The sequence below is a fragment of the Leptopilina heterotoma genome, unplaced genomic scaffold (genome assembly GCF_015476425.1).
Source record: "Leptopilina heterotoma isolate Lh14 unplaced genomic scaffold, ASM1547642v1 Lhet_530, whole genome shotgun sequence".
Classification (NCBI taxonomy): Eukaryota; Metazoa; Arthropoda; class Insecta; order Hymenoptera; family Figitidae; genus Leptopilina; species Leptopilina heterotoma.
The window spans coordinates 455,598-480,246 of NW_025111116.1; the positions used below are offsets into that span (position 1 = coordinate 455,598).

Here is a 24,649-nt window from a genome sequence, read left to right on the forward strand (position 1 = left end):
ATTTCCCCATTTTTAAACTCCATTCGATTGATTATTAAAATTCAACAAAATTAAATTATACTCTGTTAAACCCAACACATATTTATTTAATTAATTTTTTAAAATTCTATTCAGTTATACTGCATTCTGTCAAACTACACACAAAAAAAGTTTTTGGCTGAGACTGGTTTATTCCCATACATTTTTGCCCGTTGAATCCGAATCCGAAGTCAGAATTGTTAGACCGGCTGAAAATTTAGTGTAATAACAAAACAAATTTCACTCTTTCGACTTTAATATTGCCAAATGCTGCTGATTCAAATGAAAACTTAAATGAATATTATTTTGACTGTCAGTGTAAAAAAGGGTTTAAAATAAAATTATGCGCTATACAGTTTTGTAACTTTATTTTTAATTAGACCTAGTTGAAATACTATATACGCTACAAATCCTGTTCTCTAATGAATGTATATTTTTTCAGATTATGTCTATTTTGAGACATCTTCCACGTCGCCTTATCAAATAAGGAGGATAGAAGAATTAAATAAGGTAATTTTTAAATATCTATTTTAGTTCTATTGTGCTCCTAAATAAGTAAACTATATGCGAACTAAAAATATTTAGTGTATTTTGGTGAATTTAATGTCAAACATCCTTGCTAATACATTTAAACTAGTCGTCAAGTTGTTAAAAATAAACCTGTTCTCGACATCCATCACTATCTTAAACCAATTCCATAACTGACTCAAATGACTTTTATTATGTAGAAAGATTACAAGAAAACTTCTCTGGAATTAAAATCTTTATACGAGAATAATTTGGGAAGCAATTCTATAAATCTGAAATTTCTAAAATTATTCACCAGAAAAGGACCCGTGTAGAAATTACCCTACTAGGGCCATAGTAAGGAATGAAACGCCGCGCCCGATCAGGGCCAGATCGGGGCGACAAGAAAATGTGGATTTCCTGATCAGGGCCACATCGGGCGCGGCGTTTCATTCCCTAATAGGTCGGCCCTATCCGGCCCTGATCAGGGCCCCAGCGAAATTTCTACACGGGGATGTGTCTTGATGTGCACAATAGACAAATTATTTTTATAACTGAATAGATTTGTATGGCACTAGACTAAACATATTACACTGAAATGTTTGTTGATTTACTTTCATTATTAATAGAAATATTTTTACGGAAAAATAGAAATTAGTTATAAAATCTCACCTTGCAAACTTTCCGAAAACATAAATGCACATTTGTAGTAAACTTTTTATGAAAACTTGTAGTAAACTTATAAATTGCAAATTTGCTGCAAACATTCTATTTTAGCAGCAAATATTTTTGAAAAACTTACAGAAAATCTAAATCTGTTACATATAAATATATATGTACACGGAAAAAAAAATTAGTGAAATTTTCTTTGAAACAGCTTGACTTTTGGATAGGACAAAATTTTTAGAGTATATCATATACCTTTTCTTAGAGAACGTAACAAAATCAAGGAAATAATGAAAAAAGTCCTAGAATTATTCTAGTACTACGTTTCTACCCAAGGTAAATGCCAGCTGATCATCTGTTTCCATTTGTGTTGATTTCAAATGAGAATACATATTACTTTACGAAAAACAAATAGTGTTTTAATATATATTTGTCTTTAAGAATTGACTTTCAAAAAAATATTCTTTATTTTGTGTTTCTAACAAGACAGAATGTTATATATTACTAATTTTTCAGTGAAATAGCGTGTCTCACAAGTCATGAAAAATTTCACCATGTGGTATATAAGAACAATTCGATTCGTACTTTTAAGTGTTAAGTGTGTGTTTATATTTAAGTTATACGCGAATACATGTGTGTTACAGGTTAGTTCATAAGTGGTGATAAACGTCGAAAAGTGATACAATAATTATTCTTTGTTTATGTGATTAATTACCCAAATACTTATGTGAATGAATGAGCGAATTTAGAAAAACTGTGTGAACAAGTGGAAATTATTTTCTTCATTTTTACAGAAATATACAATTTTTTTGAAAGTCATTGAAATTCTCAAGCAAGGTGCTAGAAATTTTCATTGACTGTTTTTGTAACTCTCATGCAAAAGTGCTAAAATTTTTCTAATACTTTGTGTCATATCCAAAAGGTTAGAACGCGCGGACCCCCCTAAAAAAAGCCACCCTTAATTAAAAACCGATAAAAATAGCATATAAGTGTCCAAAACTGCCAAAAGGCGTGAGAATTTCTTTCTCAAAATATTTTTAAAAACTCCTTAAAAATGTACCAAGCATTTTACAAAAGGTTAGAACGCGCGGACCCCCCTAAAAAAAGCCACCCTTAATTAAAAACCGATAAATATAGCATATAAGTGTCCAAAACTGCCAAAAGGCGTGAGAATTTCTTTCTCAAAATATTTTTAAAATTTCCCCAAAAATGTACCAAGCATTTTCCAAAAGGTTAGAACGCGCGGACCCCCCCAAAAAAAGCCACCCTTAATTAAAAACCGATAAAAATAGCATATAAGTGTCCAAAACTGCCAAAAGACCTGAGAATTTCTTTCTCAAAATATTTTTAAAAATTTCCCAAAAATGTACCAAGCATTATCCAAAAGGTTAGAACGCGCGGACCCTCTAAAAAAAGCCACCAAACCATAGGTGCGATGTGGCGCTCGAAATCCCATAAACCACCTCTAATTAAATTTAAATAATATACATAAGTGCTTTATATTATCAATATTTATAGAAGAATTTTAATTAAAAACATTAAAAGAAGTTGAATTTTGAAGTAATTACAAATGTTTGCAGAAATTCAATTATTTTCAAAAGTAGCGAAATTCTTCTGGAAAATTTAATTATTTCCAAAAATTTGAATAAAATTTATGGTAAAATTTCAATTATGTATTTTCAAAAATTGTTATTAATTCAATGATTTTTGACAAATCTACTACTTTAATAAAATTTTCCAAAAGAATTTAATTATCAAAAAAAATTTTAATAAAATTTTATTTTAAAATTTCATTGTTTTTAAATAAATAATAAAACTCGTCCCAGACTTTCAATTATTTTTAATACAATTTTAATAGAATTCTTCGAAAAATGAAATTATTCTTAAAAATTTGATTAAAATTCCTCAAAAAAATTCAATTATTTTAAAAATCTTTGCTACAATTTATTTATTAGAATTTAAGTATTATTATCTATAAAGTTTTAATTAAATTTATTCAAAAAATTAAATTATTTTTAAAAATTTTTAATGAAATTCTTTGTAATAATTCCATTTTTTCAAAATAATTTTAATGGAATTCTTCGTTGAAATTTTAATAATGGCAAAATTTCAGTTATTTTTAAAAACTCTTATAAAATTCATTGGAGAAATTAAATTATTTTTAATTAAAATTTTAATTATATTTCCGAAAAATGAACTTATTTTTAAAAATTTTATTAAAATTTGTGAAGAGAATTCAATTATTTAAAAATTTGTTTATTAAATTCTTTATGAAAATTCAATTTCAAGAAACATTCAATCATTTAATAGGATATTTATTTTTTGTATTTAAATAATTTAATTCTATGTATTTTTTTTAGTAAATATTGATTTAAAAATGAATTTCAGTTAAGATATTAGATTATTATTGAATATTAAAAGCAATGTAGCGTAAAATTTAAGAAATAATTGAATTTTGAAAAGGTTTCAAATTAAAATTTTGAAAAATTTGAACTTTTCATACTTTTAACTAACAATTCTGAAGAATTAATTTTTTTAACCTTTAAACTGCTACGTGCTGAAAAATCACGCTCAGTGCTACCCCCGGACTGTCAGATCGTTATTCCCTTTTTTCATGGTTTTTTAGTAATTAATAATTTTCTAAAGACAACTATTATAAATATTTTTTATTTATTAACATAAAAAAGTCATTTCTATATTATTTTGATTGAATTTTTTTTATTTTTACACATGTTACAATACAAAATTTAATGAATTTGAAAAAAAAAAAATTTTTGAAAAAGTTGTCACCTAACAGATTTTGATAAAATATGAAGCTACTGAAAAGCTCAAGTTCTTATAATACACTGAAACCTTGGTTATACGGACAACTCGGGTGTGTGTCCGTATAATCCAAATAGGTTACCTTGACGAAAAAGTATAAATATACAGGACAGTACGAAGATTCTTTTTGCTCTCGATTGAAATAGAGTCGCCTGCTAATTTTTTTTTATATCTGGGACATTCCACGTCAACACGGACAGAGCTCTAAACAAAAATTGCTTTGATGGATTTAAACGTTCTAGGGCTTAAAAGATTTCTACGTTCATGTACTTTAAGATGCCGATGGGTGTTTTTTGCAAAATTCCATTTCCGATGCCAATAGAACTGTCAAAAGTCAAAAGGTCCAAAAATCTCAAAATACTTTTATGAATTAAAAGCAAAAAACGAGGTAAATTATTCTGTAACTCATTCTTTATCAGTTTTTAGGGTTCCCGAATATAAATCTAAAGTTTTTTTTTTAAAATCCAAAATGGCGAATTCAATATGGCGGACAAAATTCAAATTTGATCAGATTCGATTAAAACTTGTTACTCGGGGGTTTTTAGGGTCTCTGATTACGAATCTGAAGTCACTTTTTAAAAATTCAAAATGGAGGATCCAATATGGCGGAAAAAATTTTCAAATTTGATCCGATTCCCTTAAAACGTGTTACTCAGGGGCTTTTGGGGTCGCAGATTATGAATATGAAGTTACTTTGTAGAAATTCAAAATGGCGGATCAAATTTTTTAATTTGATCAGATTTAATTAAAAAGTGTTACTCGGTGGTTTTTAGCGTATCTGATTATGAATTTGAAGTCTCAAACACAAAGTAACTTCATATTCATAATCTGCGACCCCAAAAGCCCCCGAGTAACACGTTTTAAGGGAATCGGATCAAATTTGAAAATTTTTTCCGCCATATTGGATCCGCCATTTTGAATTTTTAAAAAGTGACTTCAGATTCGTAATCAGCGACCCTAAAAACCCCCGAGTAACAAGTTTTAATCGAATCTGATCAAATTTGAAATTTTGTCCGCCATATTGATTTCGCCATTTTGGATTTTTAAAAAAAAACTTTAGATTTATATTCGAGAACCCTAAAAAATGATAAAGAATGAGTTACAGAATAATTTACCTCGTTTTTTGCTTTTAATTCATAAAAGTATTTTGAGATTTTTGAACCTTTTGACTTTTGATAGTTCTATTGGCATCGGAAATGGAATTTTGCAAAAAACGCCCATCGGCATCTTAAAGTACATGAACGTAGAAATCTTTTAAGCCCTAGAACGTTTAAATCCATCAAAGCAATTTTTGTTTAGAGCTCTGTCCGTGTTGACGTGGAATGTCCCATCTTTAGAATTTATTAATATAGTGTAAAATTGATAATTTGAATTTATTAAATTACTTTTGTAGACAAATAAATTAATTAATTAATATTGTCCGATAACTCACTAACAATTTTGAGGTTAGGTTATATCAAGGGGAAAAAGGATCCAGTATTAGGTACGCTACTGACATCATCGAGTCAAGCACGATCCTTCCCTTCACCCCTCATCCCGTTTCAGCGCCATCACATTCCGTATAACCAATTTCCGTATAACCAAGGTTTCAGTGCACTTTGAAAAAAAGTTATAAGCAAAGAAAATTTTTTTAGCGGTCTGACAGACCGACATATCAGTTTAAAGGTTAAAAAAGTTTAATTAAATTTTTCTTTAATTCTTGAAGTTTTTATTTTCTAATATATACTTAATTGAAGAATGTCAGAATAATAATCGAAATTACGTAAAAATTAATATATTGAAAATAATTGAATATTTACGAAGAATTTTATCATTTTTGAAAATAATTGAATTCTTGCTGAGAATTTCATCAATGTTGAAAATAATTGAATTCTTGCGCGAAGAATTTTGTCAATTTTAAAAATAATTAAATTATTTTGAAGAATGTTAATCAAATTTTTGAGAATACTTGAATTCCTGCGAATAATTTTATTATTTATAAAAATAATTAAATTCTTGACAGGATTTTTAAGGAAATTTAGTATTAATTTTTCTCAAAAAGTTCAATGGAATTTTTTTTTAATTGTTTGAAGTTTTTAATTTCTAATTTTTTTCATTGAAGAATGCCAGAAGAATCTAAATTTTAGGTTAAATTGAATTGTAAACAAGTGGATTTCAAAATTCCCAAACAAGAACTTTTTCAAAAATTATTAAAAATAATAGATTTAAAGAAGAATTTGAGTTAAAAATTCTAGAAATGAATAAGTGAACTGAAAATAATTTTGAAGAAATTACAGTAATCATATTTTTATAGTATAAACTATAAAATAATGATAGTATCAAGTTCTAATTATTATAAACCATGAAAAAAGCGATCACTTTGAGTCGTTATTTTCTTATTTTATAATAATATTCTTATATATGTTATTAAATTTAAAATATTTGAAAATCTTAATTTCTGTAAAAAAAATAATAATGATTAAGTATTTAAAATTCCATTTTTTAATAAAAATTGTTTTCAGCATTTGTAGTAATCAAATATTTTCAAAATTTGAAATTTAAATTTTATAAAAACTTAATTAGTTTTTTAAATTCCTAAATTTTTTTAAAATTATTATTTTCAAATATTTTAATGAATTTTCAGACAATTATTTAAATTTTTTTTAATCATATAATATAGATTTAAAAATGATTCAATAATTATTAAAAAATATTTTTAAAAATAGAAAAATTTAAGAAGATTGTTATTAGAAAAACATTTTATTAAACCGAGTTGGTACTGAGACAATGCAGCGACTCTAAAAGCGCGAAGCTGAGCCAAGCTGTGCCGAACGCACTTAAGTTATATTGTGTCCTGTTTCGAGTATAATCGGCAAAGCTCGACTTCTGAAAGGAGAATCGTCAGCGCTTTCAACAATCAACGTGTGCTGCATGGTGGGGGAAGACTACATTCTCTCTATTCCTTCACGCGGGACTTTCTTGAGCATCGTGCCTCTCGAAGACTCGACAAAATCAAGTCTCCCCACTCCGCTCTGTAACCAGCTGTTCTGGCAGACAGCGGAGGCAAACGGCTCCCACTCTTGCGGTAGAATTACTCCTTCCAACATGCTTACGCACACAATCATATGCCAGACTTTCACTCTTGTCCGTGAGCCTCTTTTTCGATTTTCTTTAAACGCTAGCAGAGATGCCATTCGGCGGAGGAAATCGTGTTTCTTATTCCAAACTTTTTTCTTTTTGAAAAAAATCATACTTTGTAATAAACATTGTAATTGTCTAATATAAATAATGCTAGTTCTTTTCATTTCTTTCAATAAAAAATTAAAGTTCTGTTAAAAAGTAGGTATTTTAACAAAAAATCGAAATTATGAAGATTGTTCTATATTTTTATTAAAATTGTGAATTAAAAAATGAGCCGCCAGAAAGTAAAACGACACATAAAATTTCCACAGGCGTTTGAGTTGGCCTCTGATGGTTGAAAAATCGATGGTCATAAAGAAATTTTTTGAAATCACTTCCATAATGGGAATTCGAATCAGCATATTTTTTCTTCTTTAAAAAAATTGATAACTCTTACTATTTTCGAAAAAAATGCAAAAAACTGGATTTTTTGAAAACACATTTTAATTTGAATTTTTGACTTCAACTCGCTCTAAAGCATAAAGTTATGAATATTTTCTTTTGATATTTACAGGGAGTATAGTTTAAATTATCCTTAAGATAACAAACTTTGGAAGAAAGTAAAATATTTTATTTAAAAAAAGTTATTAATTTTTTTCATACGCAGTGTCAAAATTGTTACTTACAATGTTCGAGAGCTTCGTTTATTTGAAAAATTTTTAGTGATCGAAAACTTCCAGTGAAGAAAATGTTCATTAAGGTATAATAAATATTTTTGCAAAGTAGTTTTACTCTAGGATTAACCGTTTAGCAAATATTATTGAAAAACTATTTTCTGAGAAACACGCGCGGCTAAATTATTTATCTTGTGTATTTTCTATTCATAAACAATATTACATTTTTCGTAATTAAATTATAACATTAAAGAGAGAAGAACAATTTTGCATAGTGCATAGTAAAATATTGTTTTGAAAATAAGAAAAAAGTTTCTGTTATTTGTTCTCTTTAATGACAATTTTTAGAGAAATTATAATAATTTTTTAGAAGTAAAGGAAAAGAAAAAAATTTTTTCATATTCACAATTTTGGCGCAAAATCCTCAGTTTTTTTGTTTTTCATAAATTTGCATGACTTTATTTCTCTCTAATATACATTTACAAAATATTAATAATTTTTCATTTGCTTATTTGCTTATTTACAAAAATTAGTATCTAAAAATCGGTTAAAAATATTTCTATAACAAAGCAATTATTCCTAAAAATGTTCATTATAATTTTTATTAAAGTTCAATTATCAATATTTTCAATAACATCTTTAACAATATTCGAACAGCTAGAAAAATTCTTATATTAAAATTGTTACAAAAAACAAATTTTAAGAATATTTATTAAAAATTCTGGAAAAATCAAACACTTAAGACTGAATCCGTTTTAAATCAGGCAGGTCGCCTAATTTCAAGTTATAGTTTTAGCTGTCGCTAAAATATTTTATTGTACATAAAAAATAAAGGGACACGTATTTTTTAATTTTCAAAAAAGAAAAATTTATTTCCACAAATTTTTAAATTGTTAACGTTCACGTCAACAATAACGATTCAGGAGTGAGGTTTGCAGGTCCGTGCGAGCATTCTAACCTTTTGGAAATTGCTTGGTATACACGGAAAAAAAGAAATTAGCTGCAGCAGTAAACAGATGTTTGCTGTAAAATCTCTGAAAATTAGCTACCACAGCTAAGAAGTTTGCAGTGACAGCGAACATGTTAGCTGTGACAGCAAACATTAGTAAAAATTTAGTCGAGTTTGCTGTCGTAGCGAACTTGTTTGATCTCACAGCGAACTTGTTCGCTGTCCCTATTTCAACGAACAAGGTTTGCTGTGGCAGCAAAATGTTCGCTGCCACAGCAAACCCTTTCTATGCGTGTATATTTTTAGGGAATTTTTAAAAATATTTTCAGAACAAAATCCGAACGCATTCTCGTGATTTGGGGCTTTTCTAAAGGCATTCTTTTTTATTTAAGTAAAAGTTTTGAACACAATTTTTGTTGTAAAAAAATATTAAAATTTAATAAATAAACAAATTATATATTTATAACAAATTTGCAAAAAAGAATGTCCGTGCGAGCATTCTAACCTGTTGGAAATTCATTCGTATATTTTTAGAGACATTTTAAGAATATTTTCAAAAGTAAAGCCGAACGCATTCTCGTGATTTCGGGGATTATAAAATATTTTTAATTAAGGGTGGGTTTTGGGGGTCCGTGCGAGCATTCTAACCTTTTGGAAATTGATTAGTATATTTTTAGTGAATTTTTAAAAATATTTTGAGAAAGAAATTCTCACGCCTTTCGGCAGTTTTGGACACTTATATGCTATTGCTATCGGTTTTTAATTAAGGGTGGCTTTTTTTAGGGGGGGTCCGCGCGTTCAAACCTTGTGAAAATTGTTTGGTATATTTATTGAGAATTTTTAAGAATATTTTGAGTCATAAATTTTCACGCCTTCTATTAGTTTGGGCCCCTTATGTCTTTTTTTAATCGTCTTTTAATTAGGGGTGGATTTTTTGGGGGGGTCCGCGCGTTCTAACCTTTTGGATAATGCTTGGTACATTTTTGGGGAATTTTTAAAAATATTTTGAGAAAGAAATTCTCACGCCTTTTGGCAGTTTTGGACACTTATATGCTATTTTTATCGGTTTTTAATTAAGGGTGGCTGTTTTTGGGGGGGTCCGCGCGTTCTAATCTTTTGGAAAATGCTTGGTACATTTTTAGGGAATTTTTAAAAATATTTTGAGAAAGAAATTCTCACTCCTTTTGGCAGTTTTGGACTCTTATAATATTATTTTTATCGGTTTTTAATTAAGGGTGGCTTTTTTTAGAGGGTCCGCACGTTCTAACCTTTTGGATAATGCTTGGTACATTTTTGAGGAATTTTAAAAAATATTTTGAGAAAGAAATTCTCACGCCTTTTGGCAGTTTTGGACACTTATATGCTATTTTTATCGGTTTTTAATTAAGGGTGGCTTTTTTTGGGGGGGTCCGCGTGTTCTAACCTTTTGTAAAATGCTTGGTACATTTTTAAGGAATTTTTAAAAATATTTTGAGAAAGAAATTCTCACGCCTTTTTGCAATTTTGAACACTTATATGCTATATTTATCGGTTTTTAATTAAGGGTGGCTTTTTTTAGGGGGGTCCGCGCGTTCTAACCTTTTGTAAAATGCTTGGTACATTTTTAAGCAATTTTTAAAAATATTTTGAGAAAGAAATTCTCACGCCTTTTTGCAATTTTGGACACTTATATGCATTTCATTATAACGTATATGTGTTATTTGGAAAGGGGTGGTTTTTTACCCCCAATATTAAAATTTCGATAATTTTGTGATTGATACACAAATTGATTGTATTTGTTGTATTTACTACTCTGAACAAGATAATTGCAGAAAAGTTAAGAAATAAAAAAAAAAAATTTCGTTCAAATGAACGTTCAAAACTTTAGGGTCCTCGCTCACTAGCGATTTGACGCTATGAACTCAACTTAAGATGGAGATATTGGTACTGTGAATAGTACTTAACATTCAACTTATATTAACGAACTTTCGTTTAGTTTCATGAATTCAACATAGAATCAGAGGCGATCAAATGTTTTTAGTGGTTTCAGAAAAAAAAACGTTTTTTGGATTTTTAAGTTTTTCGATCATTAATTTTGAGTCTTAATTTATTTGGCAAATTTTTTCTGTTGCTATTGGATGTCCTTTTTCGAAGTACATATATAGTTTGGTCTTATTTCAAAAAGATTTAATTAAATTTATTCTGAAATGTGAGGAATACACTCGGGGTAAAGTCGCTCAAATGAAGTCGGGATAAAGCCGCTCACTTAGTTTTAGATTTAAAATTTAGAATAAAATAATTTCACGTATTATATTTTAACAATAACAAAATGTATTACTTGTTAAAACCAAAATTGTAAACTACATTTCACTTTCTCTTAATAAAATATAACATTATTTAAATCCATTGCTGTAATTCATGAAACCTATATTCATTATTTATTAAACCAATTTGTTGTTTATAGAATTGTTTATAGAAGTGATAGTTTATCAATAATAAATCATACTTAAGACGGGAATAAGACAAATTTTAATATTTACACCGAAAAAATTCTCGATGGTATTATCGATGGTATTATTCTAGTAATTACTTTTACTAATAATTAATAATAATAATAATAATAATTACTTTTAAAATAAGGATTTCTAATCATTATGGTTAGTATCGCTAGGTTGATTCAAAAAATTCAAGCCTGGCAAAAACAACCCTGCAAATCCTAGTCATTTAAAAATTCTAACTAATGATTTCTAGAGATTATTCATGCGTCCCAAAGTGAGCGGATTTACCCTGGAAAATTGTGATTTCCAAATTTGGTATAGGGTCTTTACCCTATACTAGGATAGATGCCCCCCTTTTTCAGATCTCCAATATGAAAGAAACTATATTTATGGATTATTAGTTTTTTTATACAATAGTCCATAACAATTTTACTTTAAAGTTCCAGCTAGCTGGTTCCCCGGGGTCATTAGTTATAATAATGTAAAAATTTCAGATTGCTGAAAATGTCCAAAAATTTTCAAACCGCTGGACAAAATTCCTTATTACAAGAATCAAGGATATTTAACACGTAAGAAAATATTAGCAATTATTTTCTTGTTTCAAATTAATCAGAGAAATATTAGATCGGTGTTTTCCATTTTTTATAATAATTATTGTAATAAATCATAATAACTTACTGCGGGGGGCGTCTAACCCACCCAGGTGGGATATATGGCCAAATGCAGACCTTTTGTATTTTCGTTCTGATTAATTTATTATTTATTGTAGGTATTTGGTCCTTACATATGAGGCATTTCACGTCAGAAATATCACGATTTGCAAAGGGTATGCCGATTTCCGCAAAACTTCGTGGGATTATAGTTCTATATAAGAGACTTCTTTCCCCCAAATTTAAAAAAAAAAATTCAAAATTGTTGAAGATACGCCATTTTGAATTTTAATATTAATTTTATAAAATTTTGAATTTCTCGAAATATTGTTTATGGATTTTTATGAAATTTACACATTTTTCAGGTAAAAGTATGTACTTTAAAATGCAAATAAAGTTAATAAAAAAAAATTAATTTTTAATTAAAAAAATTTTAAAAAAATTTTTTAAACAATTTTTTGTTTATTTACTCCTCTCTGAGAAAAATGTTATTAACATATTTGGATTCCTTATGGATTCACCTTTAATTTCATAAAAAAAATTGATGGAGACTCAACTGGTTCCGGAGATATTGAATTTTTTGTAAAAAATAGTCATAGTTACAGCAGCAATGCACTACTGCGGTAACGTACTACGCGACTTGTGCAGTATGGTGCTATGGCGCGGCGACGCTTTTTTTTACAAAAAATTCAATATCTCCGGAACCAGTTGAGTCTCCATCAATTTTTTTTTATGAAATTAAAGGTGAATTCACAAGAAATCCAAATGTGTTAATAACATTTTTCTCAGAGAGGAGTAAATAAACAAAAAATTGTTTAAAAAAATTTTTTTTAATTTTTTTATTTAAAAATTAATTTTTTTTACTAACTTTATTTGCATTCTAAAGTACATACTTTTACCTGAAAAATGTGTAAATTTCATAAAAATCCATAAACAATATTTCGAGATATTTAAAATTTTATAAAATTAATATTAAAATTCAAAATGGCGTATCTTCAACAATTTTGAATTTTTTTTTTAATTTGGGGGAAAGAAGTCTCTTATATAGAACTATAATCCCACGAAGTTTTGCGAAAATCGGCAGACCCTTTGCAAATCGTGATATTTCTGACGTGAAATGCCTCATATGTTAATGATAAATAGTAATAGTGTGTAAAAATCGAATAGTCAATTAAAAATATTAATATTTGTTGAATTTAGATGTAATTTTCGAATTGGGGGGCATGTATCCGCACTTTACCATATGTGTATTAGAAAGTTTCTCTAAGGAAAACTAAAAAAGATAAATCAAAAACTCTTTTTTTTAGTAGAAATCATAAGCTTTCAAATGATATAAATTAACTTGGATTTGGAGAATAATTTCCTAGATTTTTACCGATCTGAAAAAAGTGAGCGGGTTTACCCCAGTCTCCCCTACTTTTTTTTCCGTGTAGGTATGTAATAGAAATTGATCTAAATTCTAAGTATTGGATATCTAAAAGTAAAATATTTTTTATAAAGACAGGGCTAAATGATTACACACTTATTTTATTTCTATAGATATTAATATAATTTCCAAAAAAAATTTCAACATTTCAAACTGAATGACTAATTAAATTTTAGTCTAGACATTCTTTAATGGACAGCAAATTATTTTTAGAACCGAAAAGAGTATACTTAATGTGAATTACTTATTTCGTACTAAACAATTTAAACACAATAGTACATTGCAATACGAGCTTGGAAAGATGAACATTTCCGAGTGGGATTGTTTCAGCACGAACCGTAGTCGAGTGAGGCGCTACACGAGACGCAGGCAAGTGCTGAAAATATCCCTCTCGGAAATGTTCATCTTTCCAAACTCGTCGTGTCAAGTTGTGTATGTCGACTTCATTCTGTATGTGTCGGATTCGGATGAACGTTCGTGTATTTTCGTAAAAACTGTGAAAGAAAGTAGTACGATAATGTAAATACGAATTCTCATTGGTGGACAACAGTGCGACAATGTAACTTTAAATTCTTATTTGTTGAACAGTGGAAGTTTCTTTCAAGTCTTCGGAAATGTGACACTTTCTAAACAGTTTTCATCAATAGAAAACTACGTTTTCCATGCATGTGTTATGAAAAAAAATTTTATTGACCTTTTGAAAATATTGCCAATTCAACAAGGTTATTTTAGTTACATTAATATATGTATAAAAATTCATCCACTAAAAATATTTTACATTATGTTGTAAGTAGTAACTAATTATTTAAATTTTAATTTAACATCAAAACATAGAAATTTGTCAATAATAATATTTTAATAAGTTTGACTTGTATCTAGATTTTAAAATGTGAAACTTTAATTTTTTAAAATTAACTACATTTAATTTCAGTATTTAGTAATAAGTGTAATTTTCTAAACAATTTTGCTAAAAAGGTTAGCAAAATTACAATACAGCATCTTGATATTTCTTACTTTCATAATAATATCCTAATAATAAATTAAAAAAAAATGTTTTCATTGTTTAATTGCAGTTAACAATAAACAAAGTTTTTCATTTTTTTGGTTAATTTCAAACAAATGTAGTTTTTCAACAAGACATCACATACAAATTACACGAAATGAAATTGAAAGCTTAGTTTATTACCTTTCAAATGCTTTTTTAAAAATTGTCGTACGTTAATTTTCTAAAAAGCTATCGTCATTTATTTTAAAGAACAGTTTATTGATTGATTAGAATTGATTTTAAAGAAAAGCTTGTGGGATAAAAATGTTCATTTTTATATGCATGGTATGGTTAAAGTAAGGTACCTAAACAAATTTTGTTATAAAAAAATTGTTTAATATTTTTTTCTTAAAATTCTACATATGAAAATGAACATTTTTTTAAATCAACTATTTAAACAATTTAATTTACCAACAATTAAAAAAAACTTTTTTTTTAAACAAATGAAAATAACTTTCTGAAAAATTGTCGTACCACAATTTTGAAAAAAGCAATTGAAAGGTCACAACTAAGCTTTCAATAGCATTGTATGAAATATTTTTGTGATGGCCTGTTAAAAAACAACATTTGTTTGAAATTGAGGAGCTGGATCGAAGAACAGGCTCTTCGCTCGAAGGCACGCACTTATACCAGTCGGGCAGGAGTGAGTGGCCCAGAGGCGCTCACTGCCACCCGACTGATACTAGCGCTTGCGGTCTGAGCGAAGTGCCGGTTCTTCGATCCAGCTCCTCAATTGACAAAGAAATGGTTAACATGCGTTACATTGGTTTTTTAAGAAATTTTTTTGACGAAAATATGTAAGATAAGACATTTTTATTTTTATTGTTTTTAATACATATTGTAAGCTATGTAAATACGAAATAGTTTTTTAAAAAAATTAAAAACGGCGGAGATATATATTCCAGTGCAGTAGTACATTCCTTGATGGTGTGCAAAATTGGCATTTCAATTTTTATCTGAAAAAAGTTAAAAATCATTTTTTCTAAAAAGTGATAAATTTTGAACACAGTGACGTATCTGTTTTGAAAAAAAAAAATTTCACGTATATAGGAACACTACAAAGTTAGATTTTATTTTTTTATCAAATTATTTAAAAATATAAGTTATAAATTTTCTAACAATTTATGACAATTTAATGCGGTATTTAAGTTAAAAACTTATAAACCATTGTTAATAAGTATTTAGCTTTCAAAATAAAATAGACATATTGTAATGTTTCATGTGCTTCTAATTAAATACCAATCAAAAACAAATTTAATATTTTTTACACCAACAAATTAATGTTTACAATCATTTTAAACAATCGAAATATTTATTTAGTTGCTACGGTAACCTGACAGATGTTAGCGTAGCAGCAAAAACAAAATTTAGACAATTCTAAATTCTACATTCTCCTTAGTTTAAAAATTTTAATTTTTCGGGAAAAATTCCATTCGGGAAAATGGTTAAGGGAAATAGGTATTCGGGATTTTAAACATTTGGAAAATTAGACTTTCGGGAAAATGACCGGAAACGTTTCCAAACAATTTTTTAAATATTAAATATTTAACACACTGTAACACAAAAAATGCGTTTCCTATCGTTTTCCCAAAAGGCCCTGTCCCGAAATTTATTTATCCCTTTTTCTATAAAAAATGTTTTACTTTTAAATATTCAACTTTAAATTTATATTCATTACTTTAATCTACAAACATTTCTAACAAGTAACACTACCCAAGTGCCAATCGGCGATTGACTTGAGTTTGTGAGCATTTTTTAGAGGACCTGAAAATATTTGACACGTATTTTTTTATATCGGCAATGAAGAGGTTTTAAGGGTTGAAAATAGGGGTTGAAAAGTAATATTTTGAGTGGCAAAATATGCATATCATGGTAGAAAGTTTAATTTAAAGAAACTTTAATTAAAATATTAATTTATTTATTTAAGAAATGTTTGACACATTTCAAGGGTAGAAATTACCCTTATAAACCTTTTTGAATGGGGTGAGTTAATCCTTTAAACCCCAACGGTTTCGATTAAAACTACTTTTGCATTTAAACATTCATAATTTTGTCAAAAATTAATAAATATTTGTTTACTAAACACAAATGTCCTACAACCCTACTAAAAATAAAATCACAAAACGACAGAAATTTAGTCAGAATCTCTGACGTTTTTAGGCTGCATTTGTTACGATTGCAGCTACAGAACGTCAGGCTTGAGTCATGTTTAATCAGAAAGCTTCAAAAGTAGTCAGGTTTTTTATACAAAGTCGACACCCTTTTTTACCTGGAAAAAGGTCAACTGACCGTCATAAAATTGAAGGGAAATCTTTTTATTTGTTTATATTCATATTTATTTAAACATTATACTTGTTTTTCATCGACTTAGAATTCATCTAACAATATGCTCTTATTATGCATGCAGTATATCCTTTAGAACTTAAATTCAAAAATGATATCCTTTTTTATTTACACGGAAAGAAAAAGTCCGTCAATCATTAATAGACTAGTATATTACTTTGAGACGGGACACAAAATCATTGAATGCATAACATACTTTGAGTCACAATCAGTGACGAGTTGCTTGCTAAAATTTAGAAAACTGTCATCAATATATAAAACTCGTTCACTAAAATTTAGAAAACTGTCTATTAAATTTTCTATGACTATCAAAAGCATTCAAAAAATTCAACTTCTTTCAGAATTATCCCTAATTTTAGACACTATTTGGTACAGAATGAACACATTTTTTTCGTTGCACAGTTCCGATATTTTATTTACACTCTTAGACGCTTTAGACCAACACATTTTCGCACTTATAATAACTACACGTAGAAACGCACACTTATAACATTTTAAGTTTAGAAGCGAACTGTTCTTATATACCAAATAACAAAATTTTTCACAACTTGTGAGAAATGATTTTGCACTAATAACTACTTTTTAATTAGCGAGAAATATAAAAGAAAATATATTTTTATCGAGGTCAATTTCTAGACGCAATTCAACTGCAAATTATTAGTTAAGTTAAATATTCACATTACACATAATAGTATATAGGGATATGTATAGCAGACAGCAAAAACACATGGACTATAGAGAAACCGGAAGAAATGCGCATCGGTACACTGCGCAACAATGCGCTAGTGAAGAGCGCCGATTTAGAATACGAGTCAACTAACGTTTCACAAACTTTCACTAATGATTCGTAAACATTCAAACAGCCATTGATAACAATTCAGCATTAAATCTAAAACAATTGGTCACATACTGGCATTCTAATCAATCCATGACTCGTTTTCAATCGTTAAGTAAAGTTAAGTAACCATCAACGAAAAAAGAGTCCCGTCTCAAAGTAATATACTAATCCATTAATGGTTGACGGACTTTTTCTTTCCGTGTAACAATTACGGTTTTCGAGATACGTTACAGTTTCCTTAAAAAAATGTTTTTTATAATAAATTTTAGATATTTGTAATTGTGGAGATTTCTAGATTTTGAATTTATATTCATTTTACTTGAAATTTTAAAATTGCAAAACTTTTGAGCAATAAAAATTAGGTTAGAGACCCGAACCTCGTAACAATAGACCCGCAATTCTATTGTGAAAAAAGGGCTACGCACAAATTTCAAGTTTTAACGGTACTTTACATTTACCGGCTATATTTCGGTGAGGGGCTGTAAATAAAAAAAAAGATTTCAATGCTCAATAATCACAATCCATAGACATCAGGATTTAACAGGAGAATAAAAAATCCTTTAGTCAGAATTAACCAAAAGCTTCAGGAATCGTCAAAGTAGTCACAAAACATCAAAATTTCTGACGTTCTCTCTTTATTTCTGATTTTATTTTTAGCAGGGAAATTTGATTTACTTTATGAAAATAATAGTACAATATGTTTATAACAATTTTATTATTATAACATTAAAAAAAATGTTTTTGATAAGACTTGCAAAGAAAATTATTATGAGCTCATAAAAATGAACACTCGGCGATTTTAGGGTCGCTGATTACGAATCTGTTGTCAACTTTTTCAAAATTCAAAATGGTGGATCCAATATGTCGGACAAAAAATTGGGAAGGGAGTGATTAACCCTTTAAGGCCATTTTAAAAAACTTGATAGATTCACTTAACCCATTAACGCCCAACTCGTGAAAATTCTTTGGTCATTTTCAAGCTACGTAATTATAAATAAAACGGTTGACAATTTTAGATGTGTTCTTTTCGATTCCGGTGTCAAAAATAAATTTCGTCCAAACCAAAATTAAATATGGCGGTTTTAATGTCAAAAAACAAAAAATTTCATTTTTTCAAGTTTCACATTTTTTTACCTCGAAAAATTGTAAGAATAAAATTCTATTTTCAACCATCGGTGCATAAAAATTATACACTTTCGAGAAAAGTAAAGTAGAATTAAAAATTTCAAGATGGCGGACCAATATGCAATGAATTCGCCTGAATTTTGTTACTCGGGGGTTTTCGGTATCGCTGATTACGAATATGAAATTCATTTTCATAATTTCAAAATGGCGGACAAGAAACTTCAAATTTCATTCTATTGGCTTAAATCTTGTAAGTCGGGGGTTTCTAATCAACGTACATAAAACCCCCGAGTAACAGGTTTCAAATGAATTTGATCAAGTTTAAAAAATTTGTCCGATACATTGAATTCGCCATTTCGAAGTTTTGGAAATACAGTTCATATTTGTAATCAGCGACCCCAAAAACCCCCAAGTTACAAGATTTAAGCCAATATAATGATATTTGAAGTTTCTTGTCCGCCATATTGAATCCGCCATTTTGAATTTTTGAATATTTGTAATCAGTGACACCAAAAACCCTTGAGTAGCAAATTTTAGGCGAATTCATTGACTTTTCAGGAATATGAAGAATATTGCCCAAAATTATTATTATTTTCATAAAGTAAATCAAATTTGTAGGACAATTGTGTTTAGTAAACAAATATTTATTAATTTTTGACAAAATTATGAATGTTTAAATGCAAAAGTAGTTTTAATCGAAACCGTTGGGGTTTAAAGGATTAACTCACCCCATTCAAAAAGGTTTATAAGGGTAATTTCTACCCTTGAAATGTGTCAAACATTTCACGGAGAGAAGAGTTGCAGTAAATGTGACAGAACGCGTTTAGTAAATCATTTAGTGCACCGGTTAGTGGCGCCAACTGTATGTTTAGTATAATACACTACGACACCTCTCTGTTTAGTAGAATATACTGTTTGCTTAGTGTATCTTACTATCTTACTAAACAGTGCAGTAGATGGCACTGTCTGTACCGTCAGTCCAAACCTAACGATTCTGTTTAGTAGATTTAACTGCCATGTCAGTAGAATCTACTACGCCCTTCTCTCCGTGTTCTTAAATAAATAAATTAATATTTTAATTAAAGTTTCTTTAAATTAAACTTTCTACCATGATATGCATATTTTGCCACTCAAAATATGACTTTTCAACCCCTATTTTCAACCCTTAAAACATCTTCATTGCCGATATAAAAAAAATACGTGTCAAATATTTTTAGGTCCTCTAAAAAATGCTCACAAACTCAAGTCAATCGCCGATTGGCACTTGGGTAGTGTTACTTGTAAGTAACAGATTTAGATTTTCACCAAGTATGACAAATATTTATTTGCGACAAGTTTACATAGAAAGTTTGCAATGGCAGTTTACTGCACAGCAAATATGTCTAGGAAATTAGTCGCAAGTTTAAATCGTAAGTTTTCTGCAAGTTTGCGAGGCAAACTGTCCTGAAATGGACATTTTTATTCAGTTGGTAAGTTTGCAACAAACTTGAATTTGCAAATTATTCATGTTTTAATTTCTTTGATTATCAGTACAATGTTTTTTTTTATTTTAAATTGCTTTTAATAGAATAAGACGCATTTCTATTTCTCTAAAGTAAATTTGTTAGAACTTCCATTAAACAGAATTTTATGTGGTAGAAATATCCCTTATCCGTATTTTTATTTATCATAGTTATTAAGTGTCTTACAGCGTAGATAATAAAAATATATAATAAAGGAATTAGAATTTAGACAAATTTGCAACAATATTAATTTGTAAATAGTAGAAGTTTTGTTTAAAAGAATTTTATATTTCAGAATTCTATTTTATTCGAAACTTCGATTTTGCGAATTTTTATTTACAAGTATTTTCATTTAAAAGAATTTTCAAAATACAAGATTTATCCGTAATCGAACTTTCATTATACGGAATTTACATGAGGGCAAATTTTAATTTTACGAAATTTTTTATTTGCTAAAATATTTATTAAACAGAATAGTCATTTAAACAATTTTTTAATTGACAGAAGAATCATTAGAATGAATTTTTTCTTAGTCGAATCTTTATTTCTCAAAATATTAATTGACATAAAATCGATTTGAGCAACTTTTCATATGACAGAAATTTCACATAACCGAAATTCATTTGGACAGAATTTCTGATTAGTAAAATTTTCGTTTGTCAGAATGTTCATATGCTAGAAATTTTATTTTATAGAATTTAAATATGACAGTATTGTTAAATTCTCGAATTTCTACTATACCGACATCTCAAACTAACGAAAGTTACAAAAACTTATCAGTTATTAACTATTATTTATTGATGAAATTGTGTTCTAATTGTTTAGACTGCCAGCGGAAATGTGGAAGCAAAAGTGATGTGCTTCTTTAGGCGGAGGGACTTACCATCCACTCTGATCATGCTTGCAGATAAGCATCAATGTAAGTAATACTTAAGTTATACCCTTATTGAATAGCATTTAAGTCTTGTAATTTTTCTCACCATTGTTAATATTTTATATTATATTATCTTTAAAGGAATAGCATTCATAAAAATTATTATATGCTAGAAATTTTTAAATTAAACATATAATTTTCATATAACTTTAAAGTTATAATTCATAAATAAATAGAAATTTATAAATATACTTGATATTTTTTATGGTGCACCACTGGAATATTAATGTACAATATAAATATAATGTATACTATTAATTTTAAGAAAGAACTAAATTTTCTAAACAACTTATTCCCTAATCGAATTCAAACACTGATTTGAACAATCTTACTTTCAGTTTGAGTTCCACTTTTAATTAAAAACGTTTGCATTAGAAACATTTTTGTCTGGATTTTTGTATTAAGAGAATGACTTTAAATCCTAAATTTGACTTAATCTGGATTCAAGCCTAAAAAGGATAATTTTTAATCTTAAATTTTTTTCCGTGAAAAGTGTCAAGAAATTATTATTTACAAAACATGTTAGGAATTGGTGTTTCGATTAAATTATTTTACTTGAATAATATTTGTCACGTGCTCCGGAAAAAGGAATCTATGAAGCGAAAAATATAGGTTATGCTTATAATTCTTTAAATGAAAATACATAAAGAAAATCAATTCTCAATTTAGACCACTAATGTTTAAGTCTACATTACATCTAAAATTAATAATGAAAACTGATTTTAGTGGATCATAGTTAAACAGAAACTTTAAATTAAGGTAAAAATACCAGAGCACGTCACATTTAGATTACTCAAAAAAATTGTGGTGAATTTCTTTACCCCCTTCAGTGTGTAGCTAAAATATAACAAAATGGTCCCAAAATGTGTAAGACCTTCTTGTGAATAAATATTCATGACACTAGGTACTAAGGGGTTTTTGGGGTCGCTGATTACGATTCCGGCGTTAGTTTTCAAAAATTCAAAATGGCGGACACGATTTTGAAAAATTCATTGGATTCGCTTAAAATTCGTTACTCGGGGGTTTTCGTGGTCGCTGATTACGAATATGACATTAGTTTTTTAGAATTCAAAATGGCGGATTCAAAATGGCAGACACGATTTTGAAAAATTCATTGGATTCGCTTAAAATTCGTTACTCGGGGGTTTTTGTGGTCGCTGATTACGAATATGACATCAGTTTTTTAAAATTCAAAATGTCAAATCCAAAATGGCGGACACGATTATTCATTGGATACGCTTAAAATTCGTTATTCGGGGGTTTTTGAGATCCCTGATTACGAATCTGTTATTAGTTTTTCAAAGTTTAAATGGTAAGAATTTTTAAAAGAATTTATCCACTTTTAAAATTTTTCAAAATTTTTGGCGGCCATTTTTGATGAAAAATTATTTATTTTGAAAATCTGACTTCAAAATCGTGATCAGCGACCCCAAAAACCCCCGAGTAAGAATTTTTGCGCATATACGTTAAGTTGTTTTCTTGTTTGGGCCATGACGTGTATACACGTCATCCACTATTTGCGACAGTTTTTTTCATGACGTGTATATGTCGTAGGCAACTAGAAGAATCCGGCATTAAGCTTAATTCCTAGGCAGTAAGCTTACTGCCTAGGCAAATAGAAAAATCTGAACGATTTCGTCGTGTATTCGTCTAATTGCCGGCAGTAAGCTTATTGCCTAGGATTTAAGCTTAATGCCGGATTCTTCTAGTTGCCTACGACATCTACACGTCATCCACAGTCAAGGGGTTAAAGAACATTTGCTTAAAAGTGGAATAAACTGTCTTAGATCTTGGCAACATTAAAGTTCGTTTCTGTTATTTTGGTATCATATATCAAATTTGTTTAAAATTATTTATTTTTTAACAAAGTAATAAATTAGCCGAATTTTCAAATTTTTCGAAAAGTTATTTTCGTGAATCATTTGGTAATTTTACAAAAAATCACTTTTGTAAATTGTCTGTTTTACGCAATGTGAATTTTTTTAATAAAGCTTGAAAATAATAATTTTGTTGATATTTGAGCGTAATTTTTTTTAATTTAACATAAATACAATTTGATAATATAAAGGCAGATCTACGGAATCGTTCGATTTCACGTTACTTCTTATTTATACTGCTTTAACAATACACTGAGAGAAATGGATAGTCAGATTTTGATGTTAAAAAGATGATGTTACACGATACTATCATTATGCTACTGCCAACCATCACAGATGCTAAAAAAAATATAGTTATGCTACCCCGTACACGGAAAAAAAAAGTTCGAGGATTATTCGGGAACTTCGTTCTTAACTCTTGGATACGGCGGGTAGTACACAGATAACTAAAGGTTGCCTCGTTTAAATATGTCATTTACTATTTTTCTACAAATTATAACTATTTCACCACTTCTCGGCAAACTGTTCTTGAAAAAGTCGGGAACTGTTCAAGAAAATCGAAAAGTTAGGCGAATGCAAGAAAAAATGGATTCTGCTTTCCCCCTCCCACTTCCCCTCCTTGACACGTCCGCACACACACACATTTATCCTTGAAGGTCACATACAATTTTTATTTTTTATTAAGTTTCTGAAATAGAAAAAACCATATTAGAGAAAAATCGACGGCGGCTGGAACAGAACTCGCGTACCCGAGAATAGAAGTCCGGCGTCTTATCCAGCTGAGCTAAACAGGCGAGTTAAATACCTCAGCATAAAATAAATATATAAGGCACGCAAGTCTTACTGACGGTGAAACTTGTTGAGACTGGTGCGCACAGTTTCTGCGCACCAAGATTCCTTGACGAGTTCCCGAAAATTTCAGAAACAGTTGCGGTCAGTGCCATGAACTTTACATGAGAAAGTAATGAAAAAGAGACTAATGGACTATTTATAGCTTTTTCTAATACAGTTCCCGAATTTCTTTCAAACATTCATTGATTACCATTGAATGTTCGTCGCTAGTTCAGAGCTGTTACCACGTATCCAAGAGTTAGGAAATAATTCCTGAAACATCTGGGAACTTTTTTTTTCCGTGTACTACCAAGATGTTACTCCTGATGATATTGATGGTAACGGTGACTATCTAGATAGTTGTCTGTATACGTAGCATTATACATTAACCACAATTATGTTACCCACACGGAGAGAAAAATCAATCGTTTATAGCATGAATGCTTTGTATTTTAAAAGTATGAAATGTTAGTATACTATGACTGCAAGAAAGTATACTGCGATTGCAAGAATCCTATGCTTTTTCGGTATTAGACCCTTGCAACTGGCTATTAGGCCACGCCCAGAGCCTGGGCCGACCAATCACATTGCAGAAAACTTTTACCGAAATCGCATAGGTTTCTTGCAATCGTAGTATGAAGAACTTCATGCTAAAAAGCCCAGATATTTCTCTCCGTGCACTACTATAAATTTCTCTCCGTGTACTATTTAATTTTTGTCTTGTTCTGAATATCATTTTGATCACTTTTTAAACAAAAAAAGTTTATAAAATTATAATTTTTATACTCTTTTTGTAAAATAAGAAATCATTCATGAACGTAAGAAGTCAAATTTCATTTTGTAATTTTAGCAATAATGCAATTCT

General features: G+C 28.8%; 1 protein-coding gene across 1 annotated transcript in view; it reads left to right on the plus strand.

The window, feature by feature from the left end:
- The window catches only part of LOC122508312 (metastasis-associated protein MTA3), a 231,998-nt gene that overhangs the window by 56,378 nt on the left and 150,971 nt on the right, over positions 1-24,649 (plus strand). The window contains exons 2-3 of the mRNA XM_043621586.1: positions 461-528; positions 20,968-21,061. Of these exons, the coding sequence (XP_043477521.1) occupies positions 461-528; positions 20,968-21,061 (162 nt within the window). The remainder of the gene's footprint in view (positions 1-460; positions 529-20,967; positions 21,062-24,649) is intronic.